The sequence below is a fragment of the Mya arenaria genome, chromosome 2 (genome assembly GCF_026914265.1).
Source record: "Mya arenaria isolate MELC-2E11 chromosome 2, ASM2691426v1".
NCBI classification, from domain to species: Eukaryota; Metazoa; Mollusca; class Bivalvia; order Myida; family Myidae; genus Mya; species Mya arenaria.
In genome coordinates, this window is record NC_069123.1 from 54,920,133 (window position 1) to 54,941,212 (window position 21,080).

The following is a 21,080-nucleotide window of genomic DNA, read 5'->3' on the forward strand; positions in this document are numbered from 1 at the left end:
GTGTGTAATGTTTATTTTGTTATGGTTAATAGTATGTCTGTGTAGTTTTGCTTCGTTTGTTCTGCATCTCTTGGTAAGTGTCTGCTGGGCTTCGACCATGTGCGCTAAAATGTGGTCATCACAAATGGTTTGGCTTCTGGGTTTGTCCCTGTATTTGTGTTGCATTATAAGTGTAAACCTCTAAATTGTGGCCATATAATATATAATTGTAAATATTTTATAAATAAGAATTTTTATAAAACTTTGGTTTCAACATCTTAAACTCATATGAAATTATTCACCTTGGTATTAAGGGTTTAAAAGGATATTACAGCCATTTATTATTTGAAGAAGACAGAGAAGTGTAATTATTTTCAGGCGATTATTTATGTTACGTACTTGTATGACATTTAATGTGGTAAACTAATGCAATTGTTAACGTGGCTCAGGTGTTTTAGTTTCAAAAATAACACAATAATAGACGAGAGAATGTCAGGTAGCTAATTTCTATTATCAATTTATCCGAATAAAACGTGTGCAGTTTACGGAAGAAATTTGACAAACATCTGGGGCTGCATGATGACATTTATATTTCTCAGAAAATACGATTTATGTTAGATGCAATGCGAAACCTGTATCACAAGGAGTTAAGTGTATCTGAGATACATGTTTACACTTGACCTTTATTATATGCGGTTTCCTTTGCCAATTTAATTTTACAAACAAAACCAGGACCAATTTCAAATACGTAATTCCATGGATGATCGCTGACAGAAAAACAGAATAATTAACAGATCAATAATTGCCCGAAGCTTTACAATACAGTTAAGTTGTTTCACTGATTTTTATAATGTAATAATAGAAAAAATAAATCATCTCATGTTTTTTCACGTTCTTATGTGTGCTTTCAGTCTCTCCACTATGAATTAGCCGTGCTCATAGTTCAAAAATTGAATACAGAGCAATTTTTGGCACACACATTATACACGGTGACTGTCGATATGACCAGGCCATGGATATGACCATGTTAAAAATATAGTTAGTATGAATACCAGTGATAATACTTAAATTAACGATTACCAATGTGATGATATAAAATAAATTTCAACATTCGATAATATTCACATGAACAATCTTTTCAATTTCCACAAAATGATGATGGGGCATTCAGTGAATCGGTGGAAGTGAAACGGGTAGAAAACAATGGAAGCATTATTTAACAACATCAACAATAACAACATAAATATTTATATGAAAAACTACAGAAACAAGCACAGAAGTCGAACATAACCCCCGTTTAATAAAGACATAGAACACAATATATCCCAAACCATATACAAACAACAATGAACGGTTTAAAACTATTGCTAATTAAGGAAGTACAGAAGGCTCAAGAGTACGAGCGCTTACCTACTGGCTTCAATAGTGACAGAAAACAGTTATCCCAACGGCAATATTACGTATTACATTATGGTGATTGTATTTGTAGAGCAATACTGTAAAAATGCATAGTTTCTTTTATGTATCACATAAACCTATTAATGGACCGCGATATCTGTACCTAAAATAGAAACACTTAACCTATAAAGGCGCAAGTTCTTGTAATACGCTGCCTTTGACACTGCATGTCATCAACAGCTGCCAGAATGATACAACTATGCCAATGAAGGTTTGATTTGTTTACTAGATATAGCAAACTCAAAATCATAAGGTCAACACAATAATTAGAATCAAGTAGTGTAGCTCTGAAAACAGACCTTTTATTCGTTTATAAAACACAAAGCACCATAAATACTTGTACACACAGAAAATATATCCGACAATTATTTTCGTAATAATGGTAAGCCCGTTGTGCATTGCCTCAGAGCTGTAGTGTGTGCCAAAAGGCATTGTTTTAATATTACCCTAATCGGAAAAACAAACACTACTCCTTGACAATTAATAAATGCGCGGTTTTAGTTATCCCTACTACGAATTGCGCTTCACTTCTTGTTTGGGCTTTTTTGTTGGATCAGCTTTCCAACCTTTCGTCTTTCTTTTAAAGCTGCACTCTCAAAGATATACCGTTTTGGATTTTTTTTATTAGTAATTGCCATTATTGTGTTCTGATTGTTTTACAATGAAATATCAGTATCGCTTGACATTGGTATTCCAACTATATAGGGCAAATTACACCAATTCGGAAGTAACTGCTCAGCCTAACATATTTTTTCTTCATTTTTGACAGTCAATACTGCTTCATTCAACGTAACAGTCAATCAAGGCATGGTTATACCATAAAGGACCATCATATACTTTCCATCGTAAAGCTACATTATTGTGATTTTAAAACACAGAAAATAATAAATCTACGTGATCTTTTTGTTTAAATTGTCAACGTTTTGTGTGTACTCCAGTGCCGGATTTGATCACCTTATCGAATACATGGAAGTTATGTTAAACGTGCTTTATTTCATTATGAAAATATATCATTTTTCAAATATTGTGAAATGTTTAGTAAAAAATTGCAAATTCTTCCCACATATAGCTAGATTTAAAGTTGAGAAACACTATAACTCAGTAATATTTCTCGTACAAATCGGTAAATTCACTATAGAATATAGGACATTTTTGAGTGGTCTGTAACCTATAGGATGTGATTATTATCGGAAGTTAATAAGTTTAAAGCTATCTCATTGGAATATAACGATACAGCGAACGAGTTGTCTGATATTTACCCTGTTTCAGTAAACCTGTAACTTTCATTTCACTTATGTTTATGTTTTATTTGTCTAGCAGAACCCATTACGAATCGTAATTTAGTCTAGCAAATTGACCAAGAACCCCAAATAATAAGTTATTGAGACAATATGAACAGGTCTAAAATTGGAAATTAATTATGGTATCTTAGTTTGTTGATTGAAATTTAGCACAGTGAGACGAAGTAAAACTCTGTTTAGGATTTTAAGGCCGAAGGCTTACATGTACTTTTCTGTAAAATAGCAGTTGCATTTCAATAGCTTCAATCAATGTTGGTGTAAAAAATGAACTTTTCCAGACCAATTCATTAATATTAAAGGGACTGTACACCAGATTGGCACCAAAATTATTTTTCTTCTGTAACGAATCTCAGGACAATCATTTTTTTTTACTGTTTGATATCATAATTGTAAAAAAAATAAACCAAAATGTAAAAAAAAGAAAGTCGGAGAACGGGTTCGAACCGTGGTCGCCAAAATTGCAATCCAGTGGTGTATCGACTTTGCTACGAAGGCTTATTCTTACCGGGTGGAATATTTCAGCTATATACCTATCTTGGTAATATCACGTAATAACATCGACTAGCCAATCTCGTATAAAAATTAATTCTACTAGGAAGACATACCTAGTAATATTTTTAATGGAAAAGATGGACCAAAAAACTGCGAAAAATAAAATTATTGTAAACTATGTGGTACTTCAGTTAGTAAGTTTCAATGCATTGTACATCTCGATACCAAGTTTATGTAAGTTTTCGACAATTTTTCATCATACGGAGTACAGCCCTTTAAGGCTAGTAAGTAATTGGAAGCATCATAAGGAATGTTTCCAGGTCTTGAATAAAAAAAAACGAAGTATATTTTGTCGCTGTCATCAACCACTAACTTGATTTAAAAGTACGGAAATTGTCTCTAATTTAAAAGCAACTTCATCGGTAATATAACTTTATGGAACATTAAAGGAAATGCACAAAATGCGAGAAAATAATTCGTGCCATTGATCGATATCCATTTGCAGCTTAATCAAGAAAACATGATTCAATATGTGATACGTTCAATCAACAGGTGATTGCTGGCTCTTTAATGTGGTTTTGATGGATCACGTCTATTGTTTCGTCATATTCACACTCGCATGGTTATAAATTCAACCTTATCGGTTGCATTTACAAAACATTGCTTAACAACTAATATTGATCTTTTAACATCTATTAGTCTAGAAATCATTCCCAGGTTGTGGTTTTATATGTTCATAGTTGTTTGACATGAAATGTGTGCCCATTGCGTCGTTTGAATCTGAAGATTTTACACCTTTGTTTCAAGGGTAATCTAACGAATTGTGCGAATGGTGATAGACTATGCATTATAAATTCCAGCTCACTCCACTATAATGTATAACATTACTATACATACAAATGTATATGTGTGAGTATATGTATAAATATATATTTGCAAGTTATTGCACTTAAAGAAGTATTGCGCAATTTAAATATTGTTAAAACGTTATTATTCAATATACTCCTCATATGGATTCAGGTTCTTCAATTATTTTAATTTCATTCAAGTGCACTGTTTCACACGCTGTGGCCCAGTTATACCTATGTTTGACCACGTGCTTAAACCACTCTTTAATATAGATACAATCAACAACTAAAATGAATATATGAATTGTAAAAAAGTGCTTTTAATGTCCCTGAATATACAGCGACTTAGAGATTGAATTTAAAGAGCTAGACTACTTCAGTGGTCACTTTAACAAAATACAAATATGTTTTATTACAAGAAACGTACTTTACGCAAAACAAAGATAATACTTTAATTTCAGAGTTAAAACAGGGAATTACATCATGCATATTGCAATTCATCCAGTAGAGACTGCTCAATAATATCAAACGATAACTTACATCGTACGACAAAACCGATAGATATATTATTATGAAAATTGATATCTGTGAGAATGTTTATACCTTAATTAATCTTTATGCTCCCAATAATAAAAATGAACATAATGTATTCTTTGAACACATATAAAAACCAGTGCAATAGGTATCTCAAGGGTCAAATGTCATAGGTGGATACACTAGACATCCATGAAAGGGTATCGCCTACAAATTGAAATCACAAGTAAATCTTCAAAACAATATTTTATCGAATTATTTAGTCGATATTTAGAGGTCATTAAACAAAACGTATTTACAATATACGTGGAGAAGAAAATGTAACGTTGAATGAAGCAGTATTGACATCTGGTAAATTGAATATTAAGATCATGTAGCAATTTCATTTTGACTCATCAAGTAAACTGAATGCTCAAATACTATCTCTGCGAAATAAATGGAAAATATGTAAACAATTAATACAAGAATAGTCGATCAGTTTCTCAAAAGAATGTCAAGAAATAAAAATAATCATCTGCAAAAACTTTAAAACAACTAAGAATATTGCATGCAATTAACATTGTTAATCACAAATCAAATGATAATGCAGTACTACGACTTCAAAATGATTTTAAATATTTATGATGAAAAAGCAAAAGGTGCTCAAATTTGATCCAAAGAAGACTTTCTTGAAGAAGGTGAACTAATTCAAGTCATTTTATTTATTTAAAAAAATCCCGTCAAACCAGGAAAATAATGACTGCATTAAATATTAATGATTAAAAAGCTCTTAGTTTTAATGAAATACTTAATGTAAAAACAGAGGTTATTTTCTACTAAAAACCAATACTCGTCTCAAACAGTTCTGGTCTATACTTTGGCTAAATTTTAACGGATAATTTTAATGATTGTTTTGAGAAAAAAGAACTTACTAAGTCCAAATATCAATCAATATTTACACTGCTGCATAATAATGGAGACCCGGAGATTGTGAACAACTGGAAAACAACATCATTATTAAATATTGACTAAACATTCTTGCAAAAAAATTAGCAGCACACTTTAAAACGTCTTACAAAATAAAATATAAGCCAGAATCAATGAGGCTATTATAGAATATACTGAAAATATATATATAGAAGGGGCAGTAATATTTGTTGATTTTATAAAGGCTTTTTATACGGTTAAATGGCCCTTAATAATGATTTGTTTGAAGAAAAATGGTTTTGAAGAAATGGGTGCTACTATAACAATATTTTCTCACGCGTTACTAATAATGGATGGCAATCTTAACCTTTTAAACTAACTAGAGGCATTAAACAGGGGTGTCTAATCTCTGCTTTGCTATTTATAATTGATGTCGAAATTATCTCGTTAAAAATAAAGTCTAGCGAAGATATAAAAGGCATAAAAGTGACAAAGAATGAATGCATTAGGACAATGCATCTTGCAGATGACACTACGGTATTCGCAAAAAAAATAGGAAAATGAAATCCGTGTTATCACAAGCCGAGGCGATATGGATAGGTAAACTCAGAGCATGTAAAACTGACAACGCGTCTGGCATTCAATTTAAAAGATACATCAAAGCACAAGGTGTTTACTTCGGTACGAATTTAAGCCAAATGCAAGAACTGAATCGGAATGATAAATTGGAAAAAAAAATCAATCTAAAAATTAATCAATGGAGCAAAAGAACACTGATATTCTATGATAAAATAACGGTGGTAATTCTTTTTCTATCTTAAATATCACATATTATGCAATCCCTTTTTACAATAAGGTAGGTACTTGAAGAATTAAATTTTCTCTGGTCATATAAAAGTGAGAACATCAAAAGAACAAAACTCATCGGAGATAAATAAGATGAAGGACTAGAAATGATTTATATATTCCTATTCGATAAAACTCTTCAAATGAAATTGGTTAAAACACTCAAAAATCCAGAAATAGCAAACAGGAAAATAATACCGCCCGTATTCGTATCTAAATTAATACGGCAAGAACTAAATTATATTCAATGTGAATACAGACAGCATAAACTCTCTGCCAAAGGTAAAATTAAAACAACCACTCTTATATTAACGTGTTTTGTATGCCTTTATTTAACTAAAAATCCTACTTATGTTAATATGCCAACATCCTTAACAGAAATAAGAAAGCAAATTGTATGGGGTGATTGCTGTATTAAAATAAAATTGCAATTTCTAATATTTAATTTAATTTAACTGTATTGAATCTAATTGTATATATGTCGACTAAAAATTTAAAGAAGGAAAGATGAAAGAAACCTGTATATTAGGTAAATTAAGATCTGAATCTAATTGAATATCTGAAATCAGTGCTAAAAGAAAGCTATTCCAACAATTTGGAAACAAACATTATACATGCATTATTAAAAAAGGTCCAATGTAAGACCAGACTAAACTATAGATTTACCAAACAAATATAGTTTATAAGTTTACGGATAGCACTTCAATGAACAAATGAATAAAACAACTTTTAATTTTAAAGAAACTACAAAGCCATACACACAAACAGAACTTGACGTTACGCATACTGAGTGGAATTTTTGTTATTTTTAATATTAATTAGAAATATTTCATAATGCATCAAAACTTTTAAGTTCAAATTAATTCAAAGAATAACAGCTACAAATACAAATCTTAACCCGTGGGAAACACGATCTATTCCATTGTGTTCCGTGTAAAATGAAATGGAAAATTTGAATCACTTTTGTATGCAGTGTAAATAAAAAGAAAACTTATGGAATATACACTTTGCTATTGACTCCTACCGTTATCAAAATTCATGGTGGAAAGTTTATCACAGCTGACCACGAGTCAATAATTACACGAAATGTAGCGGAACACTGAGACGATTATACAAACACCATGAGAGAAGTTACAGACGCTTTGTTGAATTAAAGGGTGATCGATAGTTTAGAGTCCATGCGCCCTGGTGACCGGCCCTTAGGATGGGCTGGGGATAAATAACCACGTATTGGTAGTTTAATTGAAAGTTCTTTACTTTTTGACATTGTACTTGTACTTTTGTTAAACAAAATGTAACTTCTTTTAAAATTCTTTTAAAATCAGAACTTTTTTTATAACATTAAATCTTCTAAGAAGTGCACATAACATACTACGCTGTTAACAGTAAATTGCATTATTTTGCCGAAGTGTCATACATTCACCACATGAGGAATGTATACACAGTGCATCACCAGCTGGAGCATGTGACAAATCTTCTTAACTCAGCAGGATCATTAAGAGCATCAACAGATTCAATCTGGTTAAAGCAAACTGACGGAGCGATACAATATCACGGAGTGATTCTAACTACTTTTGTTTTAAGTACATGAAACCTACTGATGACCTAATTGGACAAGAATTTCAATACCTACTTTTAAGATCCTGATAATTGCGCTAACTTCATGAAATTAATAAGACGTAAAATGATGATTTCTAGCTCTGAATTGCGTTAAAGGTCCAAAAGGCATTTAATTGCAATTCCTGAAAATAATGAGATAGTTTATGTTTGTAAATAATCTGTTTTTTAATAAACATATTTCGGCATCAAAGGCACTGGAATAAAAGCTAGTCCAGTGGATTCAGGTCTTAAAATGTAAACAATATCCTCTCATTTCTAATAAGACACTGAATATAAATTAAACTAAAATTGCCCACAGTTTGGTTGAATGTTTAAACAAATGCAGATCGTTCAGATTGAGATGAAATGTCAATTCAGTTGCAAAACTTGCTACAACTAGTTTAGAAACAAAACTGTTTCAAATATTATGCACATAACTTCACTTTTCAAACCAAAATTGAACACACATATGTATATTTATGTGCGACAAATATTTGTTTTTCCTTCTGTTACATAACATGAAATGAAAATATACCGAGGCACAAATAAATGAATGATTTATGAAATTATAAAATTACCTATGAAATATGTTTTCAAAATTTAAATTATCAAACAGTTATATATGGGTAGAAACTTGTGCGAGTAATTGTGTATAACTATTAATATCAAAGTTTAAAGCAGGTTTACTACACTTATGAATGCATGTGTGTATGTGTACTCCTTGGAATATGATGTGTTATATACATTTGTAATGCTAGTTTCACTTGGGTAAGCTACAAACATTTCTGTTTATAGACCTCATTCTTGAGTTCAAATGAGGTATTTTAAGACATTCTTTCAATAAACGCCCCTAATTGATTTATCATATATGTTGTTTTTTTCGTTTGTGTATGTTAAAGTTGCGTATATGCCTTTGGTCCTATGAAATTTAATGGGGATTATGTTTAAGCTTTCGACTACTAGACTGATGTCTGTATTTTTTTCCATATAAATAACATTCAGTATGACAAGTGCATTCTATCAAGGGTCGAATGCCTAGTCGATGTGGGCATTGATGGTTCACGGACTGATACCCGAAAATAATTTAAGACGACCTTCAATTAACACGTCATGACAACTGTAGCCTGCCTGTATTTCTGTATGGTATCCCGATCGTATCACTCAAAGTAAATCTTCTGAGGAGACAGCAGAACGATAGAAACAGAATCAGATACAATGAATCTTTGTTTGAGCTATGGTCATAAGTGACTGTAAACAGGCGTCTTTCTGCAGTAAAATGCTTTTAGTAGATTGTTTTTTTTGTTGTTTTTTTTAAAAAGGTTGTATCCATTGAATTGGGCCCTAAATAACAAAATTATCTAGGTTAAGAAAATCTTACTGTCAGATTAAAAGCTTATCATGTGATAAACTTTGGCGATATCGATGCAATTGTATTCATGTCTTTAGAATTCTGTAATATATTGTGAAAATTCACATCGTTTCAAAGATAAACTTAATTACTTGATGAGTAACTCTTTTAAACCGAAAATATCAGATATGCATTAGACTGAATTGTTAGATAAAAGGGCTAAAAGAGACATTTTCTTTTCGTAATACAGTTAGGTTTAAGTTATCTTGGCAAATTTGCAAATTGGCTTAAATGAGAATATATTTGAAATTTATAGTGCAAATATTCAAACCTTTTGGGAGAAAACACCTTTTATTGCTGACGTAAAAAAGATCACAAGGAAAAAAAACATTTTTTACAGTCGATTTTTAATATATAGGTTGCATTTACACCTTGTTTAGTAACCAATTCTCTATTTAAAGACAGTGTGACTTAAGTATACATGTGGAAAGCTCAACTATATCCTTAACAAGTTATATTAACAGTACAATCTCAATATTTTCACTGGCATTCTGTTAAAGATACATGTCCAATAAATTTATTGAATATTATGCGATACCTTTCTTATATGATCTAAGTATGCCCGAGTTCTTTACAACGTTGATTGGTCATTGATGTGAAAATCACTGATTAGTTGCACGCTCACTATCCGGTGATAGTTTCAAACGGGCTTATTTAAAATAAATTAATCAATGGTGATTTCTATATGCCATAAAACCAGGAACTCGCTTTGCACGACTCAATGCATTCGTTATTTGCTTTGATTGTAAGGAATGTGTTTCTACTTTTGCACATGTATAAATAGTGTATATTTGATAAGGACACCTTTGTTACCACACACAAACACATCACATTTCATTGATTTATGTCATATGAATATTGTTTAAAACAAGGCATATTGTGCGTAAATAAAAAGGGTTTTGAACGGGTTAAAACCTTATTCACCATAAGAAGTAAAGAGCTTGTTTAATATTTAGTTTGTGAAATATACAAGCATGAATAAAATATGAGTCATGCCAATATGAACAAAATATTTACTGAAAGTATTAGGCGAGTTAAGTTTTAACTTATTTACATTACCTTTAAAATTTCGTTTCTTACACTTGGACATTCCAGGCTTGCTATGAATTAGGAGAAACACACAGACAGGGCGAATTGACATTTTTACATCAAATTGATGATTACAAATTATATTGATATTGTGTGGAGACTTTAGCACACAAAATTGTTGTTATTATCATTTTTTGTGTTGCACGCACAAGTATTTCTTATCGAGATATTTACATACATTTTCGTTTCTTTACGCCCTCTATATTTGCAGAAGATTACTCAGCTTTATAATATTCGCCCAGACAAAGTTAATACAAATGTTATAGTTTTCAGCGACCTTCCAAAATAAAACAACGTCTAGGCAATACAGATAAAACGTTATTTTCCCATATCTTGGCCTGCAGCGGATCGTACAGCATTGTTCAAAGAATAGAATTCAAGACGACTGTGATTGATCATTTTTCATCCTGATTTGCTCAATAACTTATTCGATTAAAGATAGCTATCCATGTTTGCCGGCACTAAATATCTGGGGTTTGCATGCTTGCGGGAATTGCCCCATCATACTGACTACAATGAAGCTAAACAGTGTTTGCCCAAGGCTATGTGTGTTAGAGAAATACATACTCATCAAGTCATTACGCCAAAACAGTTTAACACCAGTTGTGTATTAATTAAATAGGAGCATAAGGACGATGTTGTTATGATTCGAGAACATAGCAGCTTTATAAAATTCCTATATTTATTAAAATCACGATAAATCAATACAAGAGCATGCCCTGCACAAAATGCATACTTTTATCCGAAGACAAGATATTAATGAAAAAACAAACAGATGATCCCTTCAAAGAACGGTTATTCATATCACAATTGACACTTGTTTGTAAATACATCAATATTGGATTATTTACTTGTATATGGATATGATAATGCTACTATAAATGCTGGATTCGAACCGGTAACAGCTATAAACTTTATGTAGAATAGCAGTAAGCAGCGAAAATATAAGCAAATATTCGGATAATAATAATTACTTAAGGTCAGAAAATGCATCCTCAACATTGAAAAGATAAATTTTGAAACTGAATCACCCGATGCTAAGACCTCATTTACGACTTCTTTCATTTCATCACTTGTCCTATGTGCTTACAGAAAAATGGCATCTTAAACTTAAATGTTGATTTTTTTTACAATGTTGAACAGTTGAAATAAAGTTCTGTTGTGCGCAAACCGCGAACAAGAGACCATAGAAGTAAGATGTAACATCCTCTAGGCTAAACATCTAGCACATATTCTTTTTTCTGGGTTATTCCTGCTTCTTATCTGCATGTACACATATTTTCTTTATATATTTATGCATAAAGCTACAGAAACAAGCTCAGTAGAAAAAAAAAATAAACATAAACCCGGTTTAGTGGCACTGGTCAAACGCCAAAGACATAGAACACAAAATCACAAACAAGAAACATAGAAGAACAGCACAAAACTCCAAAAACAACACAGTGCATACATACTATATGTTAAAAAATAGGTATGTTTATCAAGAATTGTTAGGAACCGCCTTGGAACGGTCAGTAAAATGTAAATTTACTGGGGGTTTTAACCAGTTTATGTGCACAAACCTCACTCGTATCCCAACAATCCTTAATAAAGATAAAACGCAAAAGGTAAATCTTATCATAGTATGCATTAACTTATTAAAATATGAATGATAAGAAGAGACCGATATAATACTTCTAACCGAAAATTATCAAGCTAAAGATAAAGATAAAATTCTTCAATTTAAATTGTATATTTAAGACATTTGTATTTTACAGAAGACAAGCAAGTGTATGGTTTTCAACTGATAACTAAGCAACGGAATATGTATCATATTAAATCTTAAATACGCTGCTCAGGTGTTTTCGTTTCAGTAAACAATTACAAGTACGAAAAGGCTTAATTTAGTATATCATTTTAATTATCACTATATCTGAACCGACCATGCGGTTGTTTTATGGAAAAGATACGATAGCATCAGGTATTGTTTAGAATAAAACTAAAACTAAAATACCTTAAATTATATTATAAAGAAATAAATACTACTATCACCATTCCAAAATAGCATTCCAATTGGCTTATTTTTTCCTAAGAGCGATGTACGCCAAATTGTTCAAATTACCTCAAGTATATTGTTTAAATAAACAATAAATGACAAATACAACTCGATAAAGTAAACATAAAATTGAGGAAAACAGTATTGAAGCCGGATTCCCAAAATGATCTTCTGTACACACGGAAACGTTCATCTGTATAATAATTATATTGATAAGGGGGTTGGCAAATGAACGCCACAACAAGAACATAATACAACATCTGTGCTCCTGAAAACCGAGTATCTAGCTATTGATAAAATATTATGCACATAAGAACAACTTTCCTCGAAAAAACATAATATCCGGAAAGGATTTATCTGTCTGGTAAGAACATGACGACGCACCGAACAAATATGGATAAGTATAATTGCCTGATATTATTCCACTTTCCATACACCTATTACTTTCTCCTGAGTACAACTTTCAAAAATTCCGTAGAAATTGTAATTGATTCTGTAAAGGGTGACCACTCTATGAGCTAAGATGTCTTTCAGATTGCAACCTAATGGTTGTTCTTTTTGTGGCTTCCTTAGTGGAGATTATATCACGAACCCACCCAAAACGCTACTCGACAATTATGGTGTCCATTTAAGCATCCAAACAGCTGTTTGTCGTGAATGACGATATTTCTTAAGTGAATAAGCAATTAGACAGACAGACAAACCGACAGACAGACAAATATACAGACGGACAGACAAACAGACATACAGATAGAAGGACGGACGGACGTTTTCAAAGATTTTCAATATTTAAATAATGTGTGCAAAGGGACATCAAAATGAAATATGATCTTAAGAATGATTGCGCATGGAGCTGGATCAAACATGACCGTTTATGCAATGTGCATAAGTTACGCGTGATTTATCATGGACTCTCTGGGCATGTCTGTTAGTATCCTAACCTAGAAATTTAAAATAGTGATTTCATTGCATTCATTCACGAATTCACACAGAAAAAGCCAATTTATTCTTATTGCAAATTTTACGTAAACTATTTAAATAGGATTACATGCCTAGGCAATTTGACAGATCTAAGCGGAATTAAGAAACGTACAAGTATCGAGGAAATTGAATATCCAAAGACAAACATAATATATGTATATGACAGTAATTTTGCAAGTTTGAAACATTTTGATGTAACCAGGTTCAAAACATACACCGTTAATACAACTGAATTATTATGAACATGTTATGCATTTTGTGCAACAATTTTTACAATAAATTGGTCTGAGGGTTATAAAATCATTGTTTTCTTACCCCTACGTTCTCAAATTTGAGCTTTTATCACATGATAATCAGTTGATTTTATTATGATGTTATTCTTTATTCCTCTCAACTCTTAAGTTAAACCATTTACACTTGATATCTTTATTTAAAAGTTCGTAGATTACCTTATTAATAAAGTATTTGTATTTATTTATTTATTTAATATTTTAGATTATAACCCACATTTCCAGACAATGAAATCGCCTTTCATTCTACATTTAACAGACATGACGCTATACTTTCTTAAATTATATGAACGAAAGACATAAAAGGATTTTAAACATACAAATATTGGCCAGGTAGTGTCCATGTTAAGTGCACAAGCCGTCGAAAAGAAAATAACCAGGATGCAACAACGCAATACAAATAGCTAAAATAGGTACAAAAATGGTACATTTGACTTTAAGCACAATTTAAAGTCACGCAATTTTCTATTTTCACTTTGTAAACAAGCAATCGTTCAGCTTATAATTTCAATAGTTTTTAAGTCGTCTAGAAACAAAGGTTAAAAACGAGAGAAGCTTACACGTCTGGCCTTCGGGTACGCGTATTTATATTACGATTAAGGTGATATGAACTTACACCAAATTACTTTCACAAACCACCATTTTGATCCGCATCTTACATTTCCCTCACCCAAATTTCCGCAAAAATAAATAACGTTGGACCCCCTGTTATATCGAATTAGAAAGTATTCGTATTAACCATTTGATACATTCTTCTTCAGTGACTCGACGATATTGAATTTAGTTATTGTCCCCGTAGATTTCTTTACTGATGATACATTTATGGTTATGATGAACACGTTTGTTTATCCAGTTATCTAGAAGAAACAGTGTAAATTTGAATAGAACGCAATGCATACAGGGAGCACCCAATATTTGGTGTTATAGAATGCTACGAGAACAGAACACAATAATAGCGTGATATGGACGGTTGAATGCGAGTGATATAACATTATTATTTATTTTTTTCAGATTTCTGCCTTGCTGCGTTTTTAATATTTCCTATTGTTTCCTATTTTTTAGACCATGTTGTATCGTGCTGACAACATAAATGATAGAAACCAGAGGATTTGGTGCTTCAATTAGCAAGAGAACAGTCCTTTGGGAGAATATACCACGGAAGAGAGACAGGGAAAGTTTAAGTTCAATACATGGTTTTCGCCCGTATTGACTTTAGGTTTCACACTTTATTCCCACCGACATCTTCCTAGTTTTGAACGAGGTATCACTTCTGAGGTAATTGAATTACTGGAAAACATGAAGTCCTAAATCCGCAATAATGTCTGGTTACAATTCATTTACACCGCGCTAATACTTTCTTAGAGGTGAAAGGACAAGAGTTAACAACCAGTAAAGCTATTTTTCTGCCAACTCTGTAAGCTAAATATTTCATAGATGTTTTAACAGTATTGAATGCTTAGATAAGGTATAAAAGGTAGCACTGTTAAACAAGTGGGCCTTATATTACAGTTTCATCTAGCTTTTGTCAATTATTTGCAATCATGAAGTCAGCATAGTAGTTGCCCGATAAATGGCTACGTAAATGCCGTAGGAAAGGCCTGAATTATGCATACCACATATCGAATCAAACGCTAATGAAAAGGAAATATGACTGAACAAGACCAAAGAAACAGAGTTCTTTTTCTTGGCGCTGGCGGTGTCGGGAAAAGCTCCATTTTGAAAAGGTTTCTGTTCAACACCTCCAGTGATACTTACCTCGAAACAGAAGATTTGTATGCTAGGGAATTCACTATTCAAGGTGTGGAGGTTATAGTGGATTTTCTGGACACTGCCGGAAAGTTGGTATTTCCGGTAATGAGGCGCCTTTCGATTACCACAGCCCATGCCTTCATTCTAGTATATTCGGTGACAAGCTCCGAAACGTTTGAAGAGGTCAAACGCTTGTGGGACGAAATCAAGGAAGCAAGAAGTAATTATGAGGACTTGCCGTGTGTTGTTGTTGGTAATAAAGTTGACCTTGAGGATAACAGGCAAGTGGAAAAATTCGACGCTCTCAACTGGGTTTATAACGATGACAACTGTGGGGCATTTGTCGAGATCTCTGCTAAAAACGACGAATGCATTGTAGAAGTGTTCAAATTACTGATGGAAAAAGCAAAGAATCCAAGAGCAAAGATAAATGAACCCTTCATGCCGCGCAGATTGAGTGAACATTCCCTGGAGATGCAAACCCAGGCAGATGTCAGTGCCGATAAAACTAGTGAAAATGGGAGCAAATTTAGTCGAACCAGAAGTCTTATTCGCCGTGGAAGTAAGCCAAAGGTTCGAAAGTCACACGCCCGCTCCCATCACCGACAGGACTGTGTTATTTCTTAGACATTTCTGATTGAATAGCCCTTCGTCAATGAAAGACGAAATATGTATAGTCTATGCTAGCGATTTGACAATACGTACAATGTGAGTTTTTTGGTGATATTTTATCAGGTGTATACATCTATAAGCCTTCTAGGAAACTTGTTTTAATGAAGATTTGAACTTTAATGGGAATGCAAAAGTTATCCAGATTATTAAAGCATATTTAAAATACTACTAATTATCATTCTTTTAAACCCAAAACCAGTTTCCATAAAGAATTATCAGAGATGTATGGGTAATCAAGCAATATTTTTCGTTTATAATGTCAACATATAAGTAGACATTTACTAAAAAACAACCCTTAATTTGTTTGCATATTAACTATACATATAAAATATATATTGTTCTGTAAACTTAAAATCATGAGCCTAATATAAATGGGGTTAAATATTTATATTGAAGATGCATAATATACAATATCTATCTATCTCAGAGAGTATTTAAGTATAACTCATATAGATGTTGACAAAACTACATAACCTGATTTTGTTTCTATTCTTTAATTTAAAGATAAAAAGCTCAAATCGAAACGTATTAATGTGCAATATTACAAATACAGGTTGGTCAATTACAACTGCACGTTAAATATTCATGACACTGGCGTAAGTTTATGGGTTCTTAAGTTAATTTCAACACAAAGTACTCGCGTAAGTTTATGGGTTCATAAGATGGTTTTAACACAAAGTCGGAGCCTCTTGTTACAATCAATTGTTTCCTTCTAGTGACATCATATTACAGTTGCATCATATTCTGACTTCCTTCGTGCTATAGCTGTACAATTGATTTTTGCTTTGCTACATGCATTTGTACAATTTATGCAAAATTTGTAGTTTTCAATGGTTCTTCAATACATTAAATACGTTTACCAACGCTTAGACCTTGTTCTTAGTGTCCCGAGTCAAAAGAGATTAGATGGCGAAATACGAACACATTGGCATATTTTGAAGCAATGTTGTCTTCGTAACTGACAATAATTGACTCAATAAGACTGCCGTCCGATAGTAAAACGACGTGATGATTCAAGCAATACTGAAGCCATGCAATTATTTGACGGCAAACATCATGCCAATAGGAAAGGAACTTGGCTGAATTATTGCCTTGCACGGAGTGAAAACTGTTATTTCGTTTTATTGTGCTGTATCCAAAACGTCGAGGTCATTGTTATATAACTAACAGTGAAGGACAAGTTAAATATGTCAATGTTTAAGTTTATGACCATGTCCGTTGGCTACATTCAAATTCAGAATGCTCTGTAAGTAAAATGTATGCACAATCTTATCAGAAAGATCGTTTATTCTTTTCCCATTTTTTCTAACGAAGCTATGAAAGCAACATGATTTTAACAAATATTTGGTTCAATCATGAACTGTCAACATCAGCAACGAAATGATCGAAACAATATCAACCGATGCTTGGACATCAAGTACGATTCAGACATCACATGTTTTATGAATTATTTGATTTTATTAACCGTCTTTAATATAAATTCATTTCCACTTGATAAATATGATAAAAAAAAATCAGATGGCTTGATCCATGTTTGATATGTTTGTTTTGTTTTATTTGCTCTTCACCTCTTTGTTGTGTCTGCTGGACTTTGGCCATGTGCGTTAAAATGTGATCATGGCAAATGGTTTGGCTACTGGGTTTGTCCCTGAATCTTTTATGCATTATAAGTGCAAACATCTGAATGGTGGTCATATATATAATATAAAAAAGTAAATATTTTATAAAAAAAAATCCTTATTAAACTTCTGTTTGAACATCTTAAGCTCAAATGAAATTATTCAACTTGGTATTGAAGGTTTAAAAGGATATAGCAGTCATTTGTTATTTGACGAAGATAATGAAGAGTATTTATTTTAAGGCGATTTTTAAAGTAACGTATTATGTATGACATTTAACGTCGTATATTATTGCAATATTTAACGTGGCTCAGGTGTTTTAATTTCAGAAATAACACAATAAAGGAAAACATGTCAAGTAGCTAATCTTTTGTTATTAACTTATCCGTACTAATGTGCAGTTTACGGAAGAAATGCGACAAAAACCAGCTGCAGCATCATGACATATCTTTTTCTCAGAAAATACAACGATACATGTTGGATGCAGTGGGAAACTTGTATCACAAGGATTTAGTGTATCTGAGATACACGGAATAAGAATCGTTAACTTTACATTCATGATATGCGGGTTTTTTTGCCAGTTTATAATACTAAAATTCAATTTTGCAAAAAGCCTAAATAGTTCATTTCAAATACACGTTTCCATGGATGATGGCTGATAGAATTACAGATCAATAATTACAGAAGCTTAACAAAACAGCAAACTATGATACATCCATAATGCGTGGGAGAATACAAATAAAGCAGAGTTGTTTCTCTGTGTTTCATAATTTAATAAACGAATTAAAATTCTACTCATGTTTGATTCACGTTGTTAGCCGTGCTTTCAGTCACTCAATTATGAATTAGCTTTGCCGTGCAAATAGTTCAAGAATAGTATACAGAGCGATTTTTGGGCACACACATTATACAAGGTGACTGTCCATATGCCCAGGTCATGGTGACGATAAAGTATAAAATTTGTATGAACTAGTGATACAATTGATAACAATGTGACCATATCAAATAAATTTCATCATTCGAAAAAGCGTCATTCATAACCTTTACAATTTCCGCAGAATTATGATGGAGCATGCCGTGAAGCTTCGGAAGTGAAACAGATAAAAAAGAATTAAAACATCAACAATAACAACATCAAACAACAACGAAAGTTTCGAAACCATTGCTTATTCAGCATTAAGCAAGAACAAACCGCTTCATTGTACGAGCGGCTACTTACTGGCGTTAATAGTGACAGAAACACAGTAATCCAGACGGCAATATTTATTATGGAGATTGTATTTGTAGAGCAAAAATGTTAAAATACATGGTTACTTATTATGTATCACATTAACCTATTTATAGACCGCAATATCTGTGCCTTGAAGTATAATAACAAAAATATCACTAATTTATCTATAAAGGTACAAACTCCCGAATTATGCTAGGCCAATACCGTTTGGATATTTTCCAGAAATAGCAAAAATAAAATCATAGTAAATGTAAAGTAGTGTAGTTCTGAAAACGGACCTTTTCCATTTATTATTCACAAATCACAACAAAATACAAGTACTTGTACACAAGGAAAATATATCCTGCAATTATTTATCCACATTTTCTTCAGATTTATGGTACGCCCGTTGTGTATTGCCTCAGTTCTGTAGTGTGTGCTAAAAGGAACTGTTTTAATGTTTCCCTAATCGAAATAACAAACCTTTTTGACAATTAATGAATGTGCGGTTTCGGTTATCCCTACTACCAATTCCGCTTCTCTTCTTGTTTGGGCTGTTTTTGTTGAAATGGCTCTCCAACGTTTCCTCTTTCTTTTAAAGCTGCACTCTCACAGAGTGAACTTTTCGAGACCAATTTATCAATATCAAGGACAGAAAACAATTTTATATTTAAGTAATTGGAAACATCATTAAGGAATGTCCGCAGGTCTTGAGTAAAAAACACGAAGTATATTTTGTCGCTGTCATCAACCACTAACTTGATTTAAAGGTACGGAAATTGGCTCTAATTTAAAAGCGACCTCATCAGTAATGTAACTTTATAGACCATAAATGAAATGCACAACAAGCGAGTAAATAATTGATGCCATTTATCGATATCCATTTGCAGCTATATCAAGAAAACATGATTCAATACGTTCAACCAACAGGTGATTGCTGGCTCCTTAATGTGGTTTTGATTGATCACGTCTACATTTTCGTTATATTCACACTTGCATGCTTATAAATTCAACTTTATCGGTTGCATTTACAAAACAATGTTTGACAACTAATTTTGATCTTTTTACAGCCATTAGTCTAGAAATTATTCCCAGGTTGTGGTTTTATATGTTCATAGCTGTTTGACATGAAATGTGTGCCTATAGAGTCGATTTGAATTTGAAGATTTTACACCTTCGTTTCAAGGGTAATCTAACAAATTATGAGAATGGTGACAGACTATGCAATATAAATTTCAGCTCACTCCACTATAATGTATAACATTACTAAACATACAAATATATATGTATATGTGTATGCAGATGTATTAATATGTATTTGTATATAAAAGCATATCCATTCTCACAATTCTTTAATTTTATAAGAAAATAAAACACAACCTCTATGTGTTCGATAAAGAGACCAAATCCATCACAGGAGTACACACAATGCGTTCACAATTTATAAACGAAGATCCAGTAGATATAGCATGTTCTAAAAGTTTTTTTGAATACAATTATGCAACTTCAGAAAAGCACGAACTCACTCGATCACGAGTTTACTATACTAGGGACTATAACTAGTTTATAGTGTTTTTTTAGTTTTAGTTTTATTAACAAATACAATAGACAATATGTCAATGAGTATACATTTACAAATAGAGAATTATATGCATGTAAGTAATCAAATGGTCAAATAAATCACCAATGATCATATAAATAAATATTCATGTTTCATGTCATAATAGAGACACAATATAGCATTTTGTTCATGTATATGACAGCGAGAGATCATTGTGTACATGAAAAACACATATTATTCATAGTAATAATGGTATTGGTTTCTAACATTAAATGCCTTATGTATATACATAGCTAAATTTCTATTCACTTTAACATTGTCCGATTGCATTAACTCAACAAACTTTGGTACATTTGGTCTAGTTCAATAATATTTACTAATATAAGTTTTTCTTAAATCACTATACAATGAGCATTCTAAAATAAAATGAAATTCATCTTCTAATACATAACAACACAAACATTTTCTATCAGTATATGGTAATGGGTCAGGTTTGTGCCATC

General features: G+C 32.1%; 1 protein-coding gene across 1 annotated transcript; it reads left to right on the forward strand.

Moving 5' to 3' along the window:
• Positions 1-15,413: 15,413 nt before the first annotated feature.
• LOC128215920 (GTP-binding protein Di-Ras2-like) lies at positions 15,414-16,142 on the forward strand. Its single transcript, XM_052922525.1, has one exon. The coding sequence runs from the start codon at positions 15,414-15,416 to the stop codon at positions 16,140-16,142; it is 729 nt and encodes a 242-aa protein (XP_052778485.1).
• The last annotated feature ends 4,938 nt before the right edge of the window (positions 16,143-21,080 follow it).

Excerpts from the sequence above, each read along its gene's own strand:
- LOC128215920 (XM_052922525.1), top strand. The coding sequence starts at position 15,414 with ATGACTGAACAAGACCAAAGAAACAGAGTTCTTTTTCTTGGCGCTGGC.